The sequence below is a fragment of the Trichoderma evansii genome (assembly GCF_050947405.1).
Source record: "Trichoderma evansii strain SZMC 28006 chromosome Unknown GGI43scaffold_1, whole genome shotgun sequence".
Taxonomy (NCBI): Eukaryota; Fungi; Ascomycota; class Sordariomycetes; order Hypocreales; family Hypocreaceae; genus Trichoderma; species Trichoderma evansii.
The window spans coordinates 417189-442566 of NW_028145205.1; the positions used below are offsets into that span (position 1 = coordinate 417189).

Below are 25378 nucleotides of genomic sequence, written 5' to 3' on the forward strand. Positions count from 1 at the left end.
CGCAGTTTTTCCCAAATCACGCTGCCGCTTTGTCGCTCTATTACTAACATGCTTACTTCTTGAACTTCATCTGCTCAATGTACGCCATTGCACTCTCCACTAGCGATGGTCAGTATGTACGACTCAAGTGGTTGGGCTCACGCTGGGGAGGCTTACTTTGAGTATGCATCTTCTCTTTGCCTGCCATATGCCATGTGTCGTTTATACGACTGTCTTCATCCACGCAGCACGGACAGAACGTGTAGTGCGTTGGCATGGGAGAGAGTTCAGGAGTCGGCAGCAGCCAGTCCCGTGGTGTGTCGGGTATACTGGATCTGCTCATTCTCTTGTTCTGAAAGATATCTTCGTCGTTGTAAGCACTCTCAGTGAGGAGTTGCTGCTGCTGAGGTAGTGCAACGTGATCGCTCCAAGCGCCAAAGCCTTGGAGATCACGACTTCTTCGTGCTCTAGTAGCACCTGGGAAGACCTCAACTTGACCACGACGGTAGTGTTGAGATTCATCTGGGGGAGGAGATGGGAGATGATATCTCCTAGGTTCTTTGATGGAACCATGACTCCTTGCTCCTCTTGATGATACTGATGCTTCAATGAGAAGGGAGTCAATCTCACGTGATGAGCGATGTGAGGAAAGCTGGTCAACAGCTTCGTCCGCTCCAGAATAGCGAAGACGTTTTGATGATGAGCCTGAGTAATAGTCTCTTTGGTTTCTGTATGATCTTGAATCATCAATGGCCGCATTTTGGGCTTGATACCTTGAATGGCTCTCGAGGACTCTTCTTCCACCAGCCTTGTCAAAGGTTGTGAGGAATTCAGGCGAGCGAGGCGACATTCTGTCCATATTGATGGAATTCATGGTTCAATCAATGGGATGAGACGGTATGTTGAAGTTTGATTGTCTGGGACCTATTCTTGGTTGCATAGGTTGATAGTGGTAGGCAGGGGGGGAGGCGACGGCAGGTATGAAGCAAGATGATGACTGTGCAGAGGTATGAAGCAAGCTCAACAGTGAGACTCTGCTAAGGCAAACTCTTTGAGATGTCTTGCGATTGATTTTTGATGAAATTTGAGTTGTTGGGTTTATAGAGGAGAGAGTGATGAGAAGGAGGGTAGCTGGGGGAGAGGTGCCTTTTATACCCGGGGGAGGGAGCCCCTCGCTCTCAGCCAATGAGAGCCCCCGACCCGACACTACCTCCCAACCTACCTCATCCTCCTGACTTCTCTGCACATGCTACCCTTCGTCATCACCATCACTCACTTGCATCAACTCTTTAAGTATGCAGAGTTTTCTTTGTTTGGGTCCCCCGCATTGCCGACCATCATCTTGCCGTTGGATGCACCTCTGTTGAACACACTTTGAACACACAACTGGACACACAAGCACTGAACAGTCATTGAGCGTGAACACACTGAACACACCTTCGAATCATATTCAACATGAATTTCTTTGGCTCTTGGACTTATGCAAGTGCATATCGCTCCTTTTGGAGATTTTTTTCGGAGGCGGTTTGTCGTTGTCCTGGTGTTTTGCCAGTGCCATGATCTGCCGTATTCCATGCCAAAAGTCCTACGCATTCTCCGTGCTACTTCACGGACATTGTAGCACTGCCTTGTAATTTCCTTTCTTCACTGGCCAATTGAGGCCAATTCCCGTATAGCTCTATATGTCGCTATTCTTATGGAACATTTGGAGTGCTTTTTGATCGCCTCAGAGAGCTGGGACTTGCAGCGCTGGCCTGTAATGATGCTATGCGGCTTTTTCTTCCTGCTGCACTTCTCCGCGGCGGGCTTCCTATGTGCCTACGCCGCATCTTCTGTCGATATTGAGCAGTCATATATGGTCGCATCTATCGTCCCTGCTGGCATATATCACGACTTATATCCTACAATGACTGTCCTTAACCCTCAACCACCTGCGCCATCAACAGATACTGTAGACTCGTAGCATTAAGATATTATTGTCGATTTGGACGGCTTATGCATTGAATTATATTATTATGAAGAATGGAACTTTAAATCGATGAAATCTATCCAAATCCAATCTGATATGTCGTCAAGCCAAGAGATGTCGTCGCCGACGTCGTTCCAATTGAAGTTCCACCGCTAGCTGAGTCATCAACTTGATGAGTCATCAATGCTTCGCTCCCTGATCTGCAGCTTAGCAGCAGGTCAAGAGCCCAGGCTGCACGTTACGACGCTTCCGCGCAATCGCAGTCTATTTTAAACCAAATGCAGCGCTAAATTGAAGAACAAGGATTTTCCCACCCTCTTGCAGCGAAAATTTTTTCTTTTCCCAACACCGAGGCATCGTGCAGTCGAAAACGCAGCCGAGGGGCGCTTAGAGCCAAGAGAGCTTGCACTTGAGGCTCTGGTTTCCTGTTTTGTCTGACAGCGGAGGCCGCTGGAGCCAAGTGAAAATAAACCGGACTGGGTGCTCCGCAAAAATGACGGCAGCGCCCGCGGCTAATTTCTGGAGGGAGAGGCCAGAGAGCCCCGTGCTAAGCAGGAATAATCGGGGGAGCGCCACACTGCGGCTATGCAGGATTGATTAGGACTGAGGACTGAGCGCGTGGCTGACGCGCCGGAATTACAGCAGCAGTTTGCAGCAGTTTGCAGCAGTTTGCAGCAGTTTGCAGCAATATTGGCCCTGACGTTGAGGCTGTTCAGGTTGCAACGCTGTAAATATTGGAAGAAAAATTTTCATCTTCATTTTAATTTGACTTAAAGTTCTCACTGCTAGGCAGAATGCCTCCGCGGAAGCGCACCCAGGATGATGGCGATGAGCCTGTTGCCAAAAGGCGATCTTCACGCCAAGCAGCAGCGGCAGTGGCATCAACTAAGAAGGCTGATGAGAAGGAGCAGGTATCAGTAGACAAGTCAAAGAAAGCCGCGCCCTCTAGGACTAAGGAGAGGACTACCGCTGGTGCAAAGGATGAGAACAAGGGTGACAGCGTCAAAAAGACAAATAAGGCTACGGCTAAATCTACCACGGTTACTACAGATGAGAAGAAGGCACCTGCCAAGAAGGGCAGCAAAGATAAGGCAAAGAAAGAAGAAGACAGTGGCGATGAGGCAAAGGGAAAAGCAAAGCCATCATCAAAGAGTGAGAAGGCCGCCAAAGACGATACCAAAAGCTCACGAGCCGTGTCTGAAGACCCTGACATCGACTCCATCCCAACCACCAACCCAGATGCGCCGCGTCACGACGGCGAATGGTACTGGCTGATGAAGGCAGAGCCAGAGACTCGCCTTGAGAATGGCATTGATGTCAGGTTCTCAATCGACGATTTGCGGTCGAAGGAGAAGCCTGAAGGGTGGGACGGTAAGTACTTTTACAGTGGCCAACTTGGTACGATGGTCATTCTAACGCTTGATTTTAGGCATAAGGGCGTATGCCGCGCGTAATCATATGAGGAATATGAATGCGGGTGACAAGGCTTTCTTTTACCACTCTAACTGCAAAGAGCCTGGCATTGCAGGCGTCATGGAGGTTGTAAAGGAGTTTTCTGAAGACAGTTGGTCTCCCTCATCTCAATACATTCTCTTTTATGAAAAGAAGAAGAAGAAAAAAAGTTGTTTAACATGGCTAACATGTACGCAGAATCTGCTCGCCGCGCGGGAACGCCATACTATGACCCGCAGTCCTCAAAGGACAACATCCGCTGGAGTTTAGTCCATGTCGAGTTCAGGAAGAAGTTTGCCGTGCCCATCGGCCTCAAGGAACTGCGCGAGCTAGGCAAGCCCGGTGGTCCCCTGGAAAATATGATGATGCTCAAGCAGGGACGGCTGAGCGTAAGTAAGGTCAGTGCGGAGGAGTGGAAGGCGCTCAACGAGATTGCGGATAAGAAGGCTGAGGAAGCTGGACTCAAGCATGAGACGACTAAACTCGTGAAGTGAAGTATAGTTAGCCCATCCTGAGAGTTTATTGGAGAAAGGGATGTGACTGAAGAGGATGTGGTTTTGTGCTTCAATGTGGTAAAAGGTGCGGTGAAGTGGGTGATTTGTTTAACATGTTCGACGACGGCACGCTGGCAAAAACTTCTTTGCCGCTGTAACATTATCTTAATACGAAGAAATATGCGAATAATAAAGCTACGACTCCTCGTTACCAAATAGCGGCGAGCATGCCTTGAGAATTCTCTTCAGACCACCACGTGATGAGAGACTTCGTACAGCGTACGCTGCCAATGATACTGGCCATCTCTCTCTCTCTCTCTTTGGGCGCAGTCTGCCTCTTTCCAGAGATGTAGTCGCACAATCTCTTGATTCCGACCAAACGTTTTCATCATATGTTCTCCTATGTTGGACCGCCTTGAACTAAGAAGTCGGTCAGCTGGCTCTTAGTACTACAAATTGGATGTGATCGGCTTCCCCGCCAAGCGGAATGGCAAAGGAAAAGAAGAGACAGGGAGGGGTGAGAAAAAGAGGAGTCCCAGCCTATTGTTCTAGATAGCTTCATCCGACCAGCTTCTTAGCCATCAAAGGCCGGATGTCCTAACTACCAGAAGGTATGTTTGTGCTTCTTGTCCGACTTGGAGAAGGTTAACGGGCTGTACGTCCGTATTAGGAGTCATCGGAGGAGAGGGGGTCACAAAGGTTGAAGCTACCGATCTACACGATCTTGCTTAGAGATTGCCTATTAAATCTGCGATCGACAGCTTTGACAGATTGTTAGATTGTTAGATTATAACCCAAAGACCCGATTCAGCGAGGAGCTAGCCTGCCGGCATCGAACGATCGGGATGCTAGCAGCAGTTTTTAGGGCAATGGCTGAATATCCCCAGCTCTACTCCAACCTCGTTCGGTATTAGGCAAGGTCACACGCATTTAGTCTTGTTCGTTCAGCTCGTGCTCCCTTTTAGACTCTTTTTTTGGGTCTTCATCTCAAATCAGAGTTGAGAAGATTTGGAATGATAGAGATACCATCTTTCCCAGATCCGAGCTGCCAATAAGAGCTCAACACATTTACTTTTCTCGTGGCCTTCTTTTCACTCGCTATGGACTTCAGTGTTTGTTGTACCGCTAAAATTCACATCTCGCTTGCATTGACTGTTGTGTAAGCTGGCCGGAGAAAGATAATTTTGAATGACGTGTGCGGTATCGATTTAGGTCCTCATGCTAGGTATGACAACCTCGACGACCGGATAGGCAAATGTAGTCAATAACGAAATGGATTAAGCATACATCTCCTCGCTGCCGATATAACTGGTCCGGATATAGCCGGCACGCTAGTTTCATCCAGTGGCTATTGATCATTGTGGAGGTCAAAGTAGAAAGCGTTGCTGACAACCATACAAAGTGAATGTTTTCATATCACTAGGCAATGAATCGTTTGCTTCTAAGTGATCCATTCAGGCACCTATAGGCACCGTCACTTTCACTTTCTCTCTTTTCTCTTCCTATTGCCTCGGATTTCCCTCTGTCAAGGACCCAGGTTCTCCTTTATAGCGTCCAGTTGCAAGAATTAACACTTCAGACCGCCTCTTGGCAGTTTTGAACGGGAGGTGATACAAATCCATCCACAAGGCCCCGCTCCACCCAGCAACCAAAGACATGACCAATGTTGTACAGCAATTTGGTGAGCGTGTGTGGTTAGGAATTGCCCCTTTTTAGACAAAGTTGTGGCCATAATGATGAGCGAAAAACAGCTTCATTGAGAATAGACAATCTGCAAAGTGACACTCTGAGTAACATCCCGCAGAGAAAGTAGATGGCGGTCAGTAGAATAGCGACCGGCCGCTGAGCTTGGGTTGGAGATTCTGAAACCCTCGCTGCTGAGGCTTCAAGTATATATTCCGCTTTCGCTCGCTCGTCCGTTTATATCTTTTTCTCATTTCGTAGTCAAGACAGAGAAAAGTTAGAGCAGCGCGAGATCTCATATTCTTTAAACCCACTTTGAGCAAGAAAGATTTAAGGACTTCCCACATACCCATACATATTCCCCCAGTCCTCTCTTGAGAAGATGGCAATCGGCAAGGTCACCAGCAAGGGTGTAGATGTAGCCCGTCATCTCATATATCAAACGCGAGCTGCCTCGACATCGGCAGTGACTGCACAAACAGCCGCCACACACAACTTACCAACTGGATTCACTGCCCGTATTGGGCAATTAGAGACATTTACCTTACCTGAGAAGGTTTCTGGGTCCGTCTCTGATAAATTCATAGCAGATGCCATGATCGGTGCTTGGCGCCGAGACGGCATTTTGCAGATTGATATGTCACAAGCACAACAAAGACTTTACCAAGCCGCCAATGCAGCAAGCAAGAACTTCTTTTCTCGGCCATACGCACAAAAGCAAGCGTACGTGGATGACATGAGCTACTCGGGATACATCGCATCTGGCGAGGAGATCACTGATGGGATTGCCGACTACTCAGAAATCTTCACCGTGACAAAAGATCTCCCTCACGCTGATGAGCGAGTTGCCCAAGGCTGGCCATGTCATGGGCCGTGCCCATGGCCTGACCAGAGTATGAAGAATGCCATGAACCGCTACATGGACGACTTGGCCGTATCAGGGGAAAAGTTGTTGCACTTGATCGAAATGGGATTAGATGTTCCCACGGGGTCTCTCACGAGATACACAGATGATGGCTGGCATCATATGCGTATTTTGAGGTGAGTTATTGGCATACTATCACACTTTCATTAAGCGACATGGTAACTAATGAGTTTACTTGCACAGGTTCCCACAGAAGGACAGGACCAACGGAAAAGGGAAAAAGGGTCGTGGTATTGGCTCTCATACAGATTACGGTCTGCTTGTCATTGCTGCTCAAGATGATGTCGGAGGTATGTTATTACCATGATAGCATTTACCAGCTGTGAATCTAATGAGACCATGTCTTCCAGGACTCTTTGTTCGGCCACCGCATCAGGATGAACAGTTTGCCAACTGGGAAAAGACCTCAGCTGGATTAAGGGAGAATGATCCTGGATGGGTGTTTGTCCCTCCCACTGCGGGGACATTCACGGTCTTCCCAGGTAAGCATCGAAATGCTTTTTCAAAAGACAATGGCTCACACATTTTTACCTCAGGTGATATGATGCAGTATATGACAAACAATTTTCTCAAGTCAACGCCGCATAAAGTCGGGCTCAACGTTCGTGAACGATTTGCCTTTGCATACTTTCATGAACCCAACTTTCGATCTGTAATTAAGCCCCTGCCTGGGTACAATGCTGGACAGTCACCAATTGGTGGGATACATTATGGAACTCATTTCACCAACATGTTTCTGAGGAATTATCCCGACAGAGTTACCACCGCTCGGCTCCGAGAGGAAGGCCGATACCATCTGCTCGGATCGGAGCAGCTTCGGGATGAGAATGATATGCTGTAGAATAGTGTGTGTATGTTTTAGCTAGATGGCTGGTGTATGTGTTTGCGCGGTTTCTCTTGTTGCTGCGATTTTTTTTGTCGTTAAGAGAGATTGTTGAGAATTGATACCACTGGATTCTTTCTTTCCCTTTGAGCTTAGAAAATGACTTGGTCCTTTACGCTCGCATGTATATATCTCGCTTATGGCGTCGAATTGCAATGGAGAACAGTATCTGTCCCGCCGTCCAATATTCTCTCCAAATGCTAATCAAAAGTCTCTTAGCATCATTATTAGCATCAACTCCCGACTGTTCCGGGATGTGTGCCCGGCAATGGAAATTTAGTCACGGCATCACACTAGCAGTTTGTCTATATATGATAGAAGCCATTGTATAGACCGTGTTAGGAAACGGCTGGCCGCACCAATTCCTCTTCTGTACAAGAGATTTCAGACGTGTCGCAATTGAGACAAAAGTCTCACTTTTGGATGTCAAGGATAAATATCCTCACCGCATGTTGACTTGGGCGTATCACGGCGAGCAGATCGATACTGCAACCGGCACTACGGCCATCTGCTCCTAGTCACGACCATCAACACAAACGCATGATACCATTTAGCCGGTGCCATCATTTTCTGCAGGGTGGCAAACGCGGCGTAGAAGTTGGTCTATAATATGCAATTGTCGTACCAGGCCCGCTCCAGAATACAGTGGAAGTGCTTGGACCTTCATGCAAGACACTTCACCAAAGCACCACAGCATCCACATCTGAAGCAAAGCCGGGAGTGGAGAGGAATGACCAGGGTAAGCGGCAGTGCTGAGAAAAGTCAGATTCAGATTCGAATACGCTCTGACGTTGATAGAGCTTAACCTATTCAAGGACCCTGTAGACTTGGCTGTATAAGGAACGAAGGAATGCTACGCCAGTATACGTTATAGTCTGACAGGAATCGAGAGGTGTCACTCTGCCCATGCGCTGCAGTTCCGCCGTAGTACCGCTCCTAGTAGCATTGGGAGTATAGAGTGGCATAATCTGATTCCAAGTGGAATCTGCAGCACGCACGGAGGAATACTACCACATAGGCGTTGCGGGTCTGGGGTCCGCTTAGGCCTAAATAGAGGGCTAAGAGTGACCAGGTTTACACTGTCGATATAAACCCAAAGCTCCGGATCAAAGGCGTCGTGCTGTCCAATTCCTCTTCTCTGTCCTCGGCGCTCTTGTTGTGCCGGTGTAGATGCAGAGCGTGTCTTGATGCTGAATATCAGCCCGAGTATCAGCCACGGCGATCGTCAAAGCAGGTCCAGAGACGCCACGTGCCACACTGAAAGCTTGGGTGCGTAACGCCTTATCGGGTTCGTACTTTCGTACTCGTATTTTGCACTAGTGAGAGCCGTTGGGGTCTTCGCGAAAAAAAAAGAGGGACTAAGGCAAAAAAAAAAAAAAAATCCAGCAAACGGCACTATCAAGGAATTAATTTCATTTCATCATCCACCGCTAATTCGAGCCAACCGCAAATAACACCATCGAGCGAATCAGGCCGTCGATTGAGCTGCCGCCCTGCGCTGATTCGGCCAAGGCAATCTCTAGACGACCCACGATCAACCAGCTACGCTTGCTTTAGGCCAAGCGCATCACTGCCGTGACCCCAAATTTATTACTCGATTAGGCGCTGCCTTAGTTGCACCAGTCCATCTGTCTCTGGGGCACTTTTTCTCCATCCAGGGGAGCTTCAGTGCGCCGATATTTTCCCTACTCGCCGCTACTTTTTTCTTTGGACGTTCAGAAAGGGGGGACGCTTCATTCTCTACATCTTCCCATCTTCTGCTTGTCAGAGCACCCTAGGAGCCGTGGCTGAGCTCTCCTGACGTATTCGCTGTTGTTTGCCGAGCCCGTTCGCAATCAATTGCATCAGCAGCCTATTGTTCTCCGACGGCTAAGCGCTGCCATTGGTGTAATTCTCTCCGCCACCACACCGAATACCGACAAGTCAATCGCTCAAGGCTGGTGCCGAGCCAACGTCCATCACGAGGTGAGCTGAAACTCGGGCTTCTCTCTAGCCCTTGTTCCCTGGGAATCGCTGTTTATATCGGCCTGTTTCCCCTCCCCCGCTGCGAGATCATGATTCCATTTTTGCTGCGAGATTCTTACAAGATTCTGTGGGCCCTAGACAGCCAAAAGGTAGCCGAGATCGTACGACAAGACTTGCCAATGGAATAAGTGCAAGCCGACAACGAAACACCTCTTAATATTCTTCAACATGAATCCCTCCACGCTGCTCCCCCGCCGCTTTCGCGGGGAGCCCGCTCCTAGCCAGGCTCCGGCTCCATCGCGCCTTAACAAGAAGCTCACGCCGCTAATCCAATTCCTGGCCAAGCTGGCCTGTTCCCATCCTATACATACAATTGTCATTGTTGCTCTCTTGGCCAGCACGTCTTATGTTGGTCTGCTCCAGGAGACTCTGTTTGGAGGAAACAGCGTGGGCAAGGCAGAGTGGTCATCGCTGGTTGATGGCAGCAGAGACTTGATTGCTGGTCCCGAGACTGGCTGGAAATGGCAAAACGTAGAGCAAGGCCTGGAAACCTCTGACGAGGCCGACCACCTTGCACTCTTGACGCTCGTTTTCCCTGAGATTGTTTCCGAGGGCGCTTCTACTTCCGCTCCGGGCTCTCATGCGGTGCCCGCTCCCCAGAACCTCTCCATCACCACTCTGCCGGCTACCATCAACTCCTTTGCTGCTTATGCGGGTGACAGCGTCTTGGCTTACTCTGTGCCTTATGAACAGGCGCCAGAGTTCATTGCTGCTGCCCAAGAGATTCCTCTTGAAAACGCTCAGGAGACAGAGACTCAGCATGGTCGTGAGAAGAAGATGTGGATCATGAAGGCGGCCAAGGTGGACGGCGGCCCCAACTTGGTGTTGTGGATTCGCAACGCTTGGTCTACATTCATCGATCTGCTGAAGAATGCCGAGACACTCGACGTCACCATCATGTTCCTTGGATATTTGGCCATGCACATCACCTTTGTGTCTCTCTTCTTGTCCATGCGCCGCCTGGGATCCAACTTCTGGCTGGCTACGACCACTCTCTTCTCCTCTACCTTTGCCTTCTGCTTCGGTTTAGCTGTCACTACTGGTCTTGGTATTCCCATCAGCGTTCTGCTCCTTTCCGAAGGTCTTCCTTTCTTGGTTGTCACCATTGGTTTTGAGAAGAACATTGCCCTCACCAAGGCTGTGCTCAGCCACGCCATCGAGCACCGCGCACAGCAGACGAAGAAGGGAAAGAATGAACCAAAGCAAGAAGGCGTCATCTCCTATGCTCTTCAAGCTGCTATTAAAGAGAAGGGTTACGAAATCATTCGTGACTACGCTATTGAGATTCTGATCCTCAGTCTCGGAGCTGCATCTGGCGTCCAGGGCGGCCTTCAGCAATTCTGTTTCCTGGCTGCCTGGATTCTCTTCTTCGACTGCATCCTGCTTTTCACCTTTTACACCGCCATTCTGAGCATCAAGCTCGAAATCAACCGCATTAAGCGACACGTCGAGATGCGCAGGACTTTGGAAGCTGATGGCGTCAGCCGCCGTGCCGCAGAGAGTGCCGCCAGAAGCGCCGACATGCGAATTTCCAAAGATGAGGTCTCGGTATTTGGCAGAAAGGTGAAGAGCAGCAGCGTTCCCAAGTTCAAGGGCCTGATGGTCTCCGGTTTCATTCTGGTCAATCTCGTCAACATCATCACCATTCCTTTCCGCAACGGCGCTTCCTTCCCTAGCCTTCGTTCATTAGTTGGTGGACTTAGCGGAGTTGTCTCTACTCCTCCTGTTGATCCATTCAAGGTCGCATCCAACGGTCTTGATGCCATTTTGGAAGCTGCTAGGGCCAAGGGCGTCGCCGTCCTCGTGAGCATCCTCACACCCATCAAGTATGAGCTCGAGTACCCTTCCATCCACTATGCGCTGCCTTCGGCTACTGCACCCCCTGCGGACGACAAGCTCTTTGGAGTCGGCGGCCGTGTTGTCGGCGGCCTTCTTAGCAGCTTGGAGGACCCTGTGCTCTCCAAGTGGATTGTCGCTGCTCTCGCCCTCAGTGTTGGTCTCAACGGTTATCTCTTCAATGTCGCCCGATGGAGTATCAAGGACCCCAACGCTCCTGACCACCAAATCGACCGCAATGAGCTTGCTCGTGCCCAGCGCTTCAACGATACTGGTTCCGCTACTCTGCCCCTCGGAGAATATGTCCCGCCAACCCCTCAGCAGACCCAGCCAGCTACTCCTGTCATTACGGATGATGAGAGTGACGCTGAATCTAAGGCTAAGCCCCAGGAGGTTGAAAACCGTAGCTTGGCGGTGCTGGAAAAGATGCTTGCCGAGAAACGTATTACTGAGATGACTGATGAAGAGGTTGTTGAGCTGTCGATGCGTGGCAAGATTCCTGGTTATGCTCTCGAAAAGACTCTCAAGAACTTTACTCGTGCCGTCAAAGTTCGCAGAACCATCATTTCTCGCACCCGTGCCACTTCTGAAATCACTAGCGCTTTGGAGAACTCTAAGCTGCCATACAGGCATTACGATTGGGAGCGTGTGTTTGGAGCTTGCTGCGAAAACGTCATTGGTTATATGCCTATTCCCGTTGGTGTTGCCGGTCCTCTTGTCATCGATGGACAGAGCTTTTTCATCCCCATGGCCACTACTGAGGGTGTCCTTGTCGCCAGTACTAGCAGGGGCTGCAAGGCCATCAACTCTGGAGGCGGTGCTATTACCGTGCTGACTGCCGATGGTATGACCCGTGGACCTGTTGTTACTTTCGATACCCTGGAACGTGCTGGTGCTGCCAAGCTGTGGCTTGACTCCGATGAAGGCCAGACCACGATGAAGAACGCCTTTAACTCTACTAGCCGATTTGCCCGACTGCAGACCATGAAAACCGCCATCGCCGGTACCAACTTGTATATCCGCTTTAAGACGACTACCGGTGACGCTATGGGCATGAACATGATTTCCAAGGGCTGTGAGCACGCTCTGAATGTGATGCAGACCGAGGCTGGCTTCGAAGACATGACTATTATCTCCCTCTCTGGTAACTACTGCATGGACAAGAAGCCGGCTGCTATCAACTGGATTGAGGGTCGTGGTAAGAGTGTTGTTGCTGAGGCCATTATCCCTGGTGATGTCGTCAAAAGCGTTCTGAAGACGGATGTCGATTCTCTGGTTGAGCTGAACAACGCCAAGAACATGATCGGATCTGCCATGGCTGGTTCGATGGGTGGTTTCAACGCCCACGCCGCCAACATTGTCGCTGCCATGTTCCTCGCCACTGGCCAGGATCCCGCTCAGGTTGTGGAGAGCGCCAACTGTATCACTATCATGAAGAAGTAAGTATCTATTTTACGATGCTCCCCTTCTCTTTAACTAGCTAGCTAACCATTTCGCAGTCTTCGTGGCTCTCTCCAAATCTCCGTCTCCATGCCTTCTTTGGAAGTCGGCACTCTCGGTGGCGGTACCATCCTTGATCCTCAGGGCTCTATGCTCGAACTTCTCGGCGTCAGGGGCTCTCATCCCACCAACCCTGGTGACAACGCCCGACGACTTGCCCGAATTATTGCCGCGGCTGTCTTGGCAGGTGAATTGTCTCTGTGCAGTGCCCTCGCTGCTGGCCACCTGGTCAAGGCTCACATGGCGCACAACCGAAGCACCGTGCCCTCAGCTGCTCCTTCACGAGCGATGACTCCGGCTCCTTCGTCGGCTAACTTGTCTATCACCAACGGATCAGCGGTCCGGAGGTAAATTAATGATGATTGGTTTAATGTTGGTAATGTCAAAGAAAAAAAACTATGGCGCAGTAACAAAAAAACGGCTGCGCAGGCGGGGTGTTGGTAATTAACGGAGTTTCATATTTTTGGATGTTATGAGATCAGGGCAATGCAGATGGCATATGCTCTATAGACGATATATACAAGTATATAGTTGCAAAAGCGGCGAATAGCATAGCATTGCTTCGATATCCATGGGTAGCTGGCTGTTTAATATCACTCTGTATTCTATCTTTTTAGTCTATATATTTTAATTAATGGAAACAATCGCTATCACAGTCATTCTCATAAGTCTAACTACATTTCACCGTTAGTTCGTACAACCATACACAGAAATTCTGCTCTCATATAGCACGAGAGCGTTTCTAGAACGTAGTAGTAGCAGCTACTTCGTAGAGCATGCGAGCAAGGACTCATCCCATGTATCCTATACTCCACATCTCTACATCTCTACATCTACCCAGGCAAAGAATTGCTGCATGGCATGTCACCTTATCGGACCATTAGTGCGATAAGCCACGCCCGCTGCCGCAAAAGTGGGGAAATCTTTGAATCGCCATCCCAAAGGATCTCTTAAACTTTAGTGAGCTTCTGGTTAAATGATTCGCTCACTCATATTCATTTCACTCTCTTTCAACTACATTACTTTCTCAATTAAATAGCATTAACAGCATTCAGTGAAAGAACCTGACTTTATAATGGGTGCCGACTCAGAGTTTAGACCTGCGATTATCGTGGTTGATTTCCAAGAGGATTTCTGCCCTCCAGTAAGCTTTCTTTTTTTCTATCTTAGACAATTTCGCCTCACTTGTTTCCACAAACTCTCACGGCAGACTACCTCATTTACCCTTCGAGTTGACATCTATTCACTCTCTATCTCTTCATTCTTCTTGGCTAGCGCAAATACTAACAGCAAACTTCACAGAATGGCTCCCTCGCAGTCCCAGAAGGCCGCGACATCGCACCCACAGTCAACTCCCTCCTAACTCTCCCCTTCACCATCAGAATCGCCACTCGTGACAATCATCCCCCAAATCACATCTCCTTTGCCGAGAACCACCCCGGAGCTGTGGCCTTCCAGTCCTACCACACAATTACCCACCCCACAGACCCTTCAAAGAGCGACACCACCCTGTTATGGCCCACGCACTGCGTCCAGGGCACTCCCGGGGCAGAACTCGTGCCTGAGCTGGACGTTTCCAAGGTCAACGTCGTGGTGGACAAGGGCATGAACCCAAACGTGGAGATGTACTCTGCTTTTTGGGATCCTTTCCACGTGAGCGTAAGTTCACTGGGCGAGGCGCTAAAGAAGGCGCAAGTCACAGACGTCTTTGTCGTTGGGCTGGCTGCCGATTTCTGCGTCAAGGCCACGGCAGAGTCGGCCGTAGAAGAGGGTTACAGGACGTACATAATCGAAGAAGGGACGAGGGCTGTTATGAAAGAAGCTTGGGAGACAGAGGGCAAAAAGGAGGTAGAGAAAAAGGGGATCAAGTTTGTGAGTGCGGGTGGGGACGAGATTCAGAGGGTTAAAGATTTGGTTGTGGCATAGGATAGCGCGGCATATGATGATTTGTTTGTTTATTTCTTTCTTTAGTTGGAGTCTTTTGTACACCTATATTGCTTGAATAACTGTACATCTGGTGACTTTGAGATACAAGAGATACAATTGCATGTTTTTATTCTAGTTGAAGCAGTCAGTTAATATATAATACAACGGCTGAAGAAAATCCTGTCCAGTTCCAGTTCCATCATGCTACCTGTGCAGCCTCTAATGTGTGATAACGCCCTGCATGCCCATGTGTAAATGCCACCGAATCGACAACTTGTTGAAAGAAATCTGCCACTCAGGGACTCGTGCCCAGATCATTTCGTCATCTCTAACGGTTCTTTTGATCTCTTTCGTTGACGGACAATCTTTTTAACGCGTGCTTGTTTCTCTACTCGGTATCTTCCATGCCTGTTGTTATTGCGGCTGCTCATTCTGATTTGATCCCTATCCCATATATATTAGTCAGTGACGGACATATATCATATAGCCGACCTGTTATATACATACCTCACAATGCCATCTAACTCGAGGTACTGTTCACCAGCGTCTTGGGCTATGAGATGGAACTCATTGCCAGTCAAGGCACGTTGCGACTTTATTGGAGTCGCATCTGTCTTGCCTAGTCTCGCTAGGCTCGGAGCAATGTGTTGGTCTAATGAGGGAGTTGGGTGGAGTAGTCTTGAATCCGTTGCCTCGGCTAGACAATCGCCATCATTGTTGTTATCACATACTCTAATGGCTTCCAACGACCCGTCAGATGTTGTAGATGTCAATGTGGTGAATGATCCCCAGCATACTCCCTCGTCGGGCTCTACTTCGTCGGGCTCTGCCTCATTGAGCTCCCCCTCGTCGGGCTCTGTTATCGTGCCAACAGTAGCCTCCGCTTGCGACGCACTGTTATCTACACTCTGTATAATTTCTGGTAGATAATTCTGAACAGTAGCCTTGTTTACTGTCAGAGGTTGCTCCCCCAGAGCGATTCGTTCATGTCTGTGTTCTTCTGACAAGTAGTGTTCCAGATGACATGCTGAAAGCGGTGGCTCATCAGCAGAATCCGAAGTTCCCATGCCAGGGTGTGTTTCGTATGTATTGTACGTTGCAGGAAGATCCAAAGCAGGAAGATCCAGTGGAATCATGAAAAGAGAATCCAGGCTTGCTTGATCGTTCGCCTCTCTTTGTCGCTGGTGCGCGGTGTAAAGATCGGATCTGCTTAACCTGGTTGTGAGATCCTGGTTAGAAGATATATAGGATAAATAAAAGAGGAATCAGAGATGCAAACGCGCCTTGGAGCTGGTCCGTTATGATCCTCCAAACTGATACTGCTGTCACGGCTGAGCCGACCGTTTGGCGACACTTGATTATCCATGTTAAACAAGTCGTAGACAGGACGTTAGAAACAAAATTAGCAGCTGATTTGAGACGCCATAACGAGAGGGATGCTCCTCGAAAAGAGGCCCCGTAGGAACCCCAATCCCCTTTTTAAATCATTAGGCCGGCTCGGCCAAGAACGTGTGAGGGACCAAAACATGTCTAGCATAATAGACACGCAGATCACTTGGGCTGGCCGCGAACCGTAGACCCAGGAACTTGGGACCCGACGCCTTCAACATCTTACCACTAGACCCCCTTGTCGCCCTCCTGGTAGCTTAGATGGGTCGTAGGATTGCGGGTTAATAAGTGTGAACATGGAGGTGCTAATACAGTTTATACCCCTCTAGCTCACATATCCTCATCAGAGCGCCACAGGGGGTGTCAGTGGGCGTGAGAAATGCAACGATGCCGTAGTGTTGTGGTAATGCTTTCCAACTTGAAAGGTGCTAAATTGTTTTTCCCGCCATATCCTACCCTTTTCTACTTCTGCTAAGCTCTCTCGACAAGCGGCGTACACATAGGTAGCTTAGGCTCACAGTAAGGTAGAACGCGGCTGGAAAGGCCATCAGGCTTGGATTCGGGGAAGCGGGAGGTGGATGCGACGCTACCGGAAGCAGCTCCGCCATGCCAATTTCGAGGAACAGGCGCACCGCAGCGACCTGGAGAACAGGGGGATAGCCAGTGGATCGTACATCTGACATGGTTAGTATTCGGATCTCTATACGAAGTAGACTCCTATCCGATGCCAGATAGAATGCTTGTATTGAGCGCCTTGGCTCTGTATCAGTATATAAAAGATGCAAACTTCATACTTCATATCGACTCACCGGCTTCACCATCATCTGTGCTGCTACTTTATAAGGCGGTGCGAGCAATCTCCTCCATAAGAGGGCTTCTTAGCAAAGACCGTTCGCTGCATTGCGATAAATCGCCCTTTTCAGATTGATTGCATGATAAATTGATCTAGGTAAGCTGGATATACTGCGTACTTTGCGATACCAGTTGCATTCGCCGCATTGCGATATTACCCTTTCAAGTATAGCCAGATGCATCGCAAATTGAATGTATACACCTCAGAGCTGCAGAAAAAGCTTCACCGTCTCAAGCATACCGCCGCAACATTGGCTAGCGTTGCATATCCAGACTCATCCGACGTGCCACCTGACATGCGACAGCTCGAAAGGTCGGGAGAAGAGCTGGGGGTGTTTCCATGGCGGTCGGGGATGCTACACAGTAGTATGTGAAAATGGTTGCCTTTTCTTCTATTTCTTCACACCCAAAGAACCCGATGCGTGGCGCTAATATAGCATTAATAAAGCGAGGTCCGATAACCCGGTCAAATACATTAGATTGAGCCGATCATATAATATGGCTCCAGGAGTCTGTCTTTGTCTGTGTATCGCAAGATGTGCCTCTGGGCTCCAACCCCAGGATCTGATCTCAGCTCTGGGCAAAAAGACAGGATGAATGATAGATTACCACTTCTGCGGACCTGGATGGTAGCTTGGTGCACTGACAAGGCCTGCATGCCGCAAGCCGGAGAACGCCTGTCGTCAAATACCTACTACTATTCGCGACATGCATAGTAAGATCTACTGTATCTCCATGCAGCTAAGGGGCGTTGCCCTGAGATCAATCAAGCCAGTAGTCCATTGTTCATGCTTGTCTTTTCGCCATTGGCCTTTTTCGTTGCCCATTTTCCCGGCTTCCTTTTGAACCCCAGGCATGGCCTCTGAACCACAAAAACGAGAGACGGAGCCGACGCAGAAAATACCGATTCCCTTGCATAGCAGACGCAGCGCTAACAACCAACAACGGCTTTCTGGATCGCTGATTCGACGAACTGATCAAGGACCCGAAAAAAAGAACAGCATGGCTGTGTCGGGGCTTTCAATACTACCACTCTTGCCTGCCACCCATGCCACGATACCCATGGCCTTGCTCCCCATCGGCTCCAAGCTGGCGGTATTGATGGTTGGGCGTCGGCAGCAGGGTAGAGATTATGCGGCTATCACACCTTCCCCTGGACAGCCCTCAGTTCTACCGTAAATGATATGCAGAATAAAGCAACACTGCGCAAAGAAACATAGAGTATTAGAGTCCGTCTCGAATCCTTGCTCCGAGTAGTCCCGAGTTATCAGCTCATATAAGGCCCGTTCCAGGATTCGCAATCTTAAAAAAAAAGAAAAGAATAGAAGGGATGGCCTCTTGGCCCGATGGTATCAAGGACACCGAATAGTCGTATATTTGCCCAGCCGCGACTTTTTCCCCTAACCACGACTGGGGCATAATACTGCCAAGCCGCAACCAAGTCGCAAATTAGTCAAACTGCGGTCAAGTCGGAACTTTTTAAGCTGCAAATTATATGCAACTCTTGAATTCAGGGCTTCAAGTCTGACTCTAGCGTTCCAACGAAGCTGACATTCTCAGCTGCCAGCACACCTGTATACTGAACACAAGGCACCAGCACCAGGCGATTACAGTCACATAACTCAATACCGCTATTTGGCTGATGGGGCGGCCACACCTACTCACTTTCAGGTGACTTCGTGTCTGCGGCCGCTTTTTGAGGCCTAGTCGTGTTGTAGATGATATTTTCACCATGTCTCAAGCCACACTGAAATCTGCCTTGGAAGAGACCTATCTAGTAACAGCGAAACTGGGCGCAGAAGTCGGCGACGGCTGGGGCTTGGGAAATGCTAGCATGGCAGGGCTCAGCCAGCACTTCAGTCGACACAGCCACAGGCGCTCATGAAATTGCGCACTTCTGGATGATTAAGACATACTTGAGAGAAGCCCCGAAGAAGTCGATACATCAACTGAGCTAGGCTACAGGTAAAGATTGAATATGAAATTGTGGAAACCAGTAGAGCTCACGCTGAAATTTCATTGGCCCTGCGTGGTTTCATACCCCTCGGTAGAGGTGAGCATCCTGCAGTGGAATTGATGTGTTAGTTCCAGTATACACGCATAAGCTGCTGCGGCCAGAAGCAAAAAGAGATCGAAACAATCTACAGGTTCCCATAGAGCAGTATCTTTGTCTCGCCTCGGTGCCGATAGCTGATAGGTAAACTCGTAGCTCGGATAATGTGTGAGCCAACATGTCATTGGTGCAGAATTTCGACATTGAAACAAATCTCAAAATAGGAAATTCAGCAGCGCTAGCGCGAAGCCTCAAAATACCTCGCTAGTCGCCAATGATCATATAATCATGAAAACGACAATGTTGATTTCTGCTGAGAATTCTGAGAAGAATCAGAATTATAGAAGCAAAATCTGGGGAGAGGCTTCTAGAATCGTCGCGTGGTCGCTCCTACCCTAGAAACTGTCCACTAATTTTAGTGGGCGGGGATTTTCCCCACGCCTTTCGATCACTGGAAGGGCGGGAGCGTTTTTGACGCCATCGAGGAGAATTGATGATGAGATAATCAGCTATTCAAGGCAGCAGCTATTCAAGGCAGCAGCTTGTTCAAGTGTCCTTTAAAGAGAGCAGGTTTCTCTTCTTGTTTGTTCTGAAAGACGAAGATTGAATAAAGGGACAGAAGAGCCGGATCTCCAGCAAAGAGCCCTCAAAGAACAGGCAGCAAAATGGCCTCATTATCGACAACTCGTCCCCTGAACCGCGACTCAGTCTACTGGGCGCACAAGGTTGTCAAGAACCATGTCCATCGTACGCCTGTAGTGACCAATCAGACAATGTCCGAGCTGGCCTCTACCCCAAGGACCGTGGAAGACCTCAAGGACACGAGATTCGCCGGCAAGACACCAGCAAAGCCCGTGCTGAGACTGTGGTTCAAATGCGAGAACTTGCAGCGCATCGGAGCCTTCAAGGTACGCGGGGCGTTTTATGCGCTGCATAAGCTGTCAGAGGAGCCTGGTTGGCTGGAGGGAGGAGGAAAGGAGAAGGGCGTTGTGACGCATAGCTCTGGTAAGACGATGCTTTACTTGCCTTCATTTATACCGCACCATGACCTTTATCTAGATATTTTTCAACTCTTGAGAAAAGGGGAATGAAAGATTCAAGACCGAGGTGCTCTTCTATTTGGTTCACGATCTTATACGGCCCATTATTTGACGCTCCAGAATGGCTGCTGATATGAAACTGCAGGCAACCATGCTCAGGCCCTGGCTCTTGCAGCTAGGGAAAACGGCATCAAGGCTCACATTGTTATGCCTGAAATCTCCATCCCTGCGAAAATCAACGCCACAAAGGGCTACGGCGCCAACGTTGTCTTCAGCGGCAGCACAAGCGTCGAGCGTGAAGCTGTCACCGAAAAGGTCATTGCCGAAACCGGTGCCCGGCTGGTCCCTCCTTATGATCACCCTGATATCATGCTTGGTCAGGGAACCCTCGGACTAGAGTTCCAAGACCAAGTTGAGAGCAGCTTTGCATCTCAGGTTAACCCAGCTGGACAGACCTTGAGGGGCGTGTATGCCGCTGCATTGAACAAGACCAAGGGAAATAAAGAAGGACTGGATGCCATCATCACTCCATGCGGTGGTGGCGGTATGCTCTCTGGTGTGGCACTGAGCTGCGAAGGCACTGGTATCAAAGTCTTTGGAGCCGAGCCATCATATCAGGGAGCCGACGATGCCAAGCGAGGATACGAGTCTGGCGAACGCATCCCTACCGTGTCGTCTCTCACTGTGGCTGATGGACTGAGAACCCCAGTGGGTGTACATCCCTGGAGCGTCATCTACGAGCGGCGTCTGGTGAGTGGCATGTTCAGCGTGACGGATGAGGAGATTTTGAAGACAATGAAGCTTGTATATGAGCGGATGAAGATGGTGGTTGAGCCGAGTGCATGCGTTCCGCTGGCAGTTGCGCTGTTTGATGAAGACTTTAGAAGTCTTGTGGAGAAGGAGGCTGGCGAAGAGGGATGGGACTTGGGCCTTGTGTTTAGCGGCGGAAATGTCGCTGTTGATGCGCTCGGCAAGCTGCTGGGGGGAGAAAATTGAGCAGTGACAGAAGTATAGATCATCAGAGAAATAGTTTTACGTTATCATATATGGCGAGATTATGAATATTTATACTCTTTTGATATAACCCAAATATAGAAAAAAACAAAATACAAATGTCTATGAAAGAAGCCACAACAACATATTAGGGTATCATCAAATCGCTACATATCTTTCATCGCTTCGTCCATATCCTTCCTCCACCGAGGGGCATTTCTCCTCAAGGTCCAAATACCAATATAACCAGCAAACATACAAAACAATGACACAGCTGTGAATACCCAGCCTACACCAATGGCGTTAATCCATGGGGCTGCAACGATGACGCCGACGCAGCTAAGGATGTTGCGGACAAAATTGTTGACGGCAACGCCAGCGGAACTCTTCTTGCGGACGAATTCGGTAAGCATAGTGGTGGCAGCAGACTATTATAAGATTAGATATGAGCAAGACATAAAATAGTATTAGAAAGAGGGGCTTACAAAAACAAGCATAGATGCAGCTCCAAAAATGAAGCTCCCAATAGCAGGAACAATGAAAATGACTCCATAGTTGAGCGTCCATCCGTACATTAGCAATCCGATGGGATACATGGTATTGGCCAGCCACATGTTTTCTCTGAAGCGGTCTTCTGGCAGGTAAATAAGTTTACCATTTTCATCATACCGATTTGCCTTGATGGCTTGTTTCATCATGATTCTGTCGATCCATCTGCCACCAAAGATGGAGGCAATGAAGTATCCCAGACCTGCGGGGAGATAAAGCAGGCCGACGATGATTTGGCTGTAGTTGTAAGGAGACTGAGAGAACTTTTGCTGAATGGAAATGTTGGAGATGAATAGCGCTCCAAAGGCAATGGCAGCAGTGAAGACAGTGATGAAGACAGGAGGGAAGCGAAGGAAGAGCAGCACGCTGAGAGGGTCGATGAAGATGCGCTTGGCGCTCGCAGCTAACTTCTTGGTCTGGACCTTGGCTGATTCTCTGGTCGTCATGCGGCGGATAGATTCAGCAGTTGGATCAGCGTCAGCATTGGCCTCTTCCTGTTTCTTCCGTGCCAATGTCTCGGGCAGGAGAAAGATCAACATGGCCAAGATGACAAGTCCATAAATGGCGAGAAACCACATCGTTGCCTTCCAGCCAAATCCTTGGGCTAACGCTCCTCCTACAATAGGCGCAATCAGGGGTGCGAGCAGCGGCCCCAAGTAGAAGATGCCCATGGCGCGACCACGCTCCTGCGACTCCCAGATATCGGCGATGGTACCGGCACCGACGGCTTGCACAGAGGCAGAAGCACCGCCAGTGAGAATACGGAAGACGATGAGCATGGCGATGTTGGTGGAGACGGCAGAAACGATGGCGAAGATAAGGAAGAGTGTGAAGGAGATGATGTAGATGGAGCGGCGGCCGAACTGCTCAGAGAAGGAGGACCACCAAAGAGGGAAGATGGACATGGAGATCATGTACATGGCGACAGAAAGGTTGGCAATGTCTTCGGTGGTGTTGAGTTTTCTAGTCATTTCGGGAAGAGCGGCTAATACGATATATTAGTAGGTAGAATTGGTTAAAGATGTTGTGAGTGAGGTCTTGCATACGATAAAAGATGGAAGAGCCAAGGGGGGCAGCGGCAGTGGCGAGAGCGATAGTTAAAGTGATGCCCCATTTTGTCCGGTTCTTGTAATCATACGGACTCTCAACTTCAGGAACAATGGAGAAACGACTTAACAACCCCCGTCGCTGAGAGCGAGGAACGATGACGGCCGCCTTTGACCGGGTAGTTGAAGCACGGGATCGTGATCGGGTAGCTTCTTGTTCAGTTGCTGGGGGTTGCGCTGCTGTTGCAAGGCTGACTGTTGGGACAAGAGAGTCATGATGAAGTTCCGCATCGTTTTCAGTGATGTGGTCACGCGCAGTTTTCTTTTCGTCGTTGTAGTCGTGCTCTTCTGAATGTGCGGTGGTGATTGTGTCGGTGGAGGAGTGGATAGATGGAGCAGGAGACGTTGGCGACGCTTCGGCCTTTTCTGGATCAGGTATTGAAGACATTGCGGACGATTTTTTTTATGGAAAATTGCAATTATTATAAGAGATATGAGCTGTAATGTGGTTGAGATGGCATGAGGTGACGGCTTATGGAATGGGTCTTAGTCCAGAGGCGATATGAGACAGTGGGCACAGCAGATACAGCTTCAGATGAATCGTTCTGTACTTCTTTAAAATGGCATCATAAAATAAATTATTAAAATGTAGCACGAGAAGAAGCAAAGAAATAATGAACCTGCTCAAGTATCCTCGTTGCCATGCATCATCAAAATACACTCAATGAAGGAGAAAAAGAAGGAAAAAGGCGGGATGTCAAGGAGAATAAATAACACAGGGGGTACTTGACGACCAACACACCATGTCGCCCTTTTACTTGGAAAGAGGAAAAAAAAATCCTCCCCTCGATCCCACCCACTACCATGTCGATTCCCACTTCTTTCTGTAGGAAATTTTGCCATTCTCCGTAGAAAGTGGGCCAAGCCGGATACGCGCACCGGCCCAGATTCGACGGCCGAGGTCCGCGACTCGGCACCGGGAGGTAAAGAGGCTTTGGTGGGTTTTGTTAATATTGCTTTTTATTACTACTACATTTGTCATACTTTTACAATTTTTGTTTCATACTTTTTATGAATCCTTGGAATAATATCGAATCTACTTTCTTCCTAATAATAACAGCCCTCTCTTTTCCACAGCAGTACAAAGCAGAGATCAAAGAATCTCAAGTTCCCCTCGTACTTGGCACATCCACACCTCCATCGCAGCCAGCCACGCAGGGGCAACGGCCTAAGCCTTGCCGGTGGGAATTAGCCGGACAGAGTAACGCGCAGAATTTCAGAAGATAAAGAGGGCGCCGATAGGAGTGGGGCTCGGCATGGGAGAGGCTGACGGGAAACCACTAAATCGAGAATAATGGCGTTGTTAGTCATAGAATCCATTGGGGTAGATTCCCGAAATCGGGGTAAGTATGGCTGAGAGTTGGGGTGTATTGGGACTTTAGTCGTGATTTATCGACGTTATTGACCTGAGCGGATAAACGAGCCAATTAGGGGGAATTGGGGAATGAACGACGTTGGATCGGGGCGTTGAACGCTTCATGATGGCATCTCCATATTATCGGATTTAGTAACTGTTAGAGGCTAGGTCAGAAGATCTGTGTAATTTGGACGGCGCTATTAACGCAGACAGTTCATATAGGCTATGACTTGGCGAAAATGATGTAACATCTTGTGATATCGCCGTTTAACTCGTACAGCGACTGCATACAGCCTTTATCGTTACGTTTTGTATTTCTGTTTTCTAATATTTGAATCAGTAATCAGTATAATAGCGTATCTCTTACGTATCACTACCCCAGCACGATCTCAGGTATGGCCTAACAAGATCAGCTGCTGACTAACATAGCAAAACAACAATTAAGAACATCATATCCGATATTCCGAATCCTTTAGCAAATCCCTTGTCATGTGGTGGCATGCGTTGAGCAAGTTTTGATGGCTTGTGTACGCTGACAGCCCATCAGGGTGCTATCGCCGAACCTTGTCGGAGCCCGAGGTGGCATTGCGAGGCATCATTTGCAAGCTCGGCCGTGACTCATGTGCTTTAATTCGATGGAATTCTCCTTTAGCATTTAACTAATGCACCATGGATTTTTGATCAGCTGGATCAGCAGGTATGGTTCTGTTATCGGGATGAAATAACTTCGCTTCGTGTGTATATACGATTATTTGAATAGTAGAACCCTCCACGCCCCAGAGGAAACTTGTATACGGAGATATGAGCACAAAGTCCGCAATAATCCTGGATTTCCTCTCTTCTTGCTCTCTACATATTCTTGGAGGGTCTGCAACAGACGTCAGCCAATTGTTTTTCTTTTTCTATATGAATTATTAGTTAGCAACGCTACTTGCCCGATTAAAGATATTTTGTACCGGGGTTTAAAGAATTGTAATGATTGAAGATGAGAGAGCATTAATATCAAATTTAATCCGCAGATTTTGCTAAATTATAATGTTGACTGGATTGCAACTGAGAGAAAGCTTGAAATTCACATACCGAATGAATACTGAATTCTTTCTTTTGCTTCACTATTCCTAAGTATGTTTTCAATGTAGGTATTCAAAGTGGCAATGAAACAGTCACCTACAATGTCTCTCATACCAATATCTATAGCAGCCCAGCTCTGCCAGAACTTTTCAGCGAGTGTCTATGCCTCTCAGTTTGGCGAAGACAATAGTTAAATCTTGTCGAAAGTTGAACAAAAGAATAAATTGTGAGCAAATAGCTCTCTCAACCTAAGAAATTATGAGCTCGTGCGGTAGCTGCCTTGTCGGAATTTGAAG

General features: G+C 48.7%; 8 protein-coding genes across 8 annotated transcripts; 5 read left to right on the plus strand and 3 right to left on the minus strand.

Moving 5' to 3' along the window:
* Positions 1–52: 52 nt before the first annotated feature.
* GGI43DRAFT_378163 (uncharacterized protein) lies at positions 53–829 on the minus strand (the record flags this gene model as incomplete). Its single annotated transcript, XM_083202656.1, has 2 exons — positions 53–99; positions 157–829. 2 exons carry the CDS (start codon positions 827–829, stop codon positions 53–55), a joined length of 720 nt encoding a protein of 239 aa, XP_083065756.1.
* Positions 830–2157: 1328 nt separating this feature from the next.
* GGI43DRAFT_2831 (PUA-like domain-containing protein) lies at positions 2158–4094 on the plus strand. Its single transcript, XM_083201256.1, has 3 exons — positions 2158–3319; positions 3378–3512; positions 3599–4094. The coding sequence occupies exons 1-3, from the start codon at positions 2743–2745 to the stop codon at positions 3892–3894; spliced, it is 1008 nt and encodes a 335-aa protein (XP_083065757.1). The 5' UTR covers positions 2158–2742; the 3' UTR covers positions 3895–4094.
* A 1699-nt stretch (positions 4095–5793) lies between these two features.
* Positions 5794–7669, plus strand: GGI43DRAFT_2963 (uncharacterized protein). Its single transcript, XM_083201454.1, has 3 exons — positions 5794–6618; positions 6686–6792; positions 6853–7669. Exons 1-3 carry the CDS (start codon positions 5960–5962, stop codon positions 7341–7343), a joined length of 1257 nt encoding a protein of 418 aa, XP_083065758.1. The 5' UTR covers positions 5794–5959; the 3' UTR covers positions 7344–7669.
* A 1909-nt stretch (positions 7670–9578) lies between these two features.
* Positions 9579–13097, plus strand: GGI43DRAFT_419677 (hydroxymethylglutaryl-coenzyme A reductase-domain-containing protein; the record flags this gene model as incomplete). Its single annotated transcript, XM_083207723.1, has 2 exons — positions 9579–12685; positions 12746–13097. 2 exons carry the CDS (start codon positions 9579–9581, stop codon positions 13095–13097), a joined length of 3459 nt encoding a protein of 1152 aa, XP_083065759.1.
* A 724-nt stretch (positions 13098–13821) lies between these two features.
* On the plus strand, positions 13822–14672 carry GGI43DRAFT_378168 (nicotinamidase; the record flags this gene model as incomplete). Its single annotated transcript, XM_083202657.1, has 2 exons — positions 13822–13890; positions 14049–14672. 2 exons carry the CDS (start codon positions 13822–13824, stop codon positions 14670–14672), a joined length of 693 nt encoding a protein of 230 aa, XP_083065760.1.
* Positions 14673–14829: 157 nt separating this feature from the next.
* On the minus strand, positions 14830–16275 carry GGI43DRAFT_3088 (uncharacterized protein). The gene is made up of 3 exons (XM_083201660.1): positions 15956–16275; positions 15180–15887; positions 14830–15116 (listed from the first exon to the last, which is right to left on the minus strand). Exons 1-3 carry the CDS (start codon positions 16036–16038, stop codon positions 14987–14989), a joined length of 921 nt encoding a protein of 306 aa, XP_083065761.1. The 5' UTR covers positions 16039–16275; the 3' UTR covers positions 14830–14986.
* Positions 16276–19401: 3126 nt separating this feature from the next.
* Positions 19402–21234, plus strand: GGI43DRAFT_3058 (tryptophan synthase beta subunit-like PLP-dependent enzyme). Its single transcript, XM_083201609.1, has 2 exons — positions 19402–19971; positions 20152–21234. Exons 1-2 carry the CDS (start codon positions 19632–19634, stop codon positions 21000–21002), a joined length of 1191 nt encoding a protein of 396 aa, XP_083065762.1. The 5' UTR covers positions 19402–19631; the 3' UTR covers positions 21003–21234.
* Positions 21085–23160, minus strand: GGI43DRAFT_3185 (major facilitator superfamily domain-containing protein). The gene is made up of 3 exons (XM_083201814.1): positions 22595–23160; positions 21485–22533; positions 21085–21427 (listed from the first exon to the last, which is right to left on the minus strand). Exons 1-3 carry the CDS (start codon positions 23040–23042, stop codon positions 21167–21169), a joined length of 1758 nt encoding a protein of 585 aa, XP_083065763.1. The 5' UTR covers positions 23043–23160; the 3' UTR covers positions 21085–21166.
* Between the last annotated feature and the right edge of the window lie 2218 nt (positions 23161–25378).

What these genes read in the sequence shown, in the direction of transcription:
- GGI43DRAFT_3088 (XM_083201660.1), bottom strand. Translation starts at nt 16,038, where the DNA reads ATGGATAATCAAGTGTCGCCAAACGGTCGGCTCAGCCGTGACAGCAGT. An exon ending in CATAACGGACCAGCTCCAAG is followed by an intron (nt 15,888 to 15,955) that starts GCGCGTTTGCAT and finishes TCTCACAACCAG; the next exon opens with GTTAAGCAGATCCGATCTTT. An exon ending in GAGTTAGATGGCATTGTGAG is followed by an intron (nt 15,117 to 15,179) that starts GTATGTATATAA and finishes TATATGGGATAG; the next exon opens with GGATCAAATCAGAATGAGCA.
- GGI43DRAFT_3058 (XM_083201609.1), top strand. Translation starts at nt 19,632, where the DNA reads ATGGCCTCATTATCGACAACTCGTCCCCTGAACCGCGACTCAGTCTAC. An exon ending in CGTTGTGACGCATAGCTCTG is followed by an intron (nt 19,972 to 20,151) that starts GTAAGACGATGC and finishes ATGAAACTGCAG; the next exon opens with GCAACCATGCTCAGGCCCTG.
- GGI43DRAFT_3185 (XM_083201814.1), bottom strand. Translation starts at nt 23,042, where the DNA reads ATGTCTTCAATACCTGATCCAGAAAAGGCCGAAGCGTCGCCAACGTCT. An exon ending in TGGCTCTTCCATCTTTTATC is followed by an intron (nt 22,534 to 22,594) that starts GTATGCAAGACC and finishes ATATCGTATTAG; the next exon opens with CCGCTCTTCCCGAAATGACT. An exon ending in CTGCATCTATGCTTGTTTTT is followed by an intron (nt 21,428 to 21,484) that starts GTAAGCCCCTCT and finishes ATCTTATAATAG; the next exon opens with TCTGCTGCCACCACTATGCT.
- GGI43DRAFT_2831 (XM_083201256.1), top strand. Translation starts at nt 2,743, where the DNA reads ATGCCTCCGCGGAAGCGCACCCAGGATGATGGCGATGAGCCTGTTGCC. An exon ending in GAAGCCTGAAGGGTGGGACG is followed by an intron (nt 3,320 to 3,377) that starts GTAAGTACTTTT and finishes GCTTGATTTTAG; the next exon opens with GCATAAGGGCGTATGCCGCG. An exon ending in AAAGGAGTTTTCTGAAGACA is followed by an intron (nt 3,513 to 3,598) that starts GTTGGTCTCCCT and finishes ACATGTACGCAG; the next exon opens with AATCTGCTCGCCGCGCGGGA.
- GGI43DRAFT_2963 (XM_083201454.1), top strand. Translation starts at nt 5,960, where the DNA reads ATGGCAATCGGCAAGGTCACCAGCAAGGGTGTAGATGTAGCCCGTCAT. An exon ending in CATCATATGCGTATTTTGAG is followed by an intron (nt 6,619 to 6,685) that starts GTGAGTTATTGG and finishes TTACTTGCACAG; the next exon opens with GTTCCCACAGAAGGACAGGA. An exon ending in TGCTCAAGATGATGTCGGAG is followed by an intron (nt 6,793 to 6,852) that starts GTATGTTATTAC and finishes CATGTCTTCCAG; the next exon opens with GACTCTTTGTTCGGCCACCG.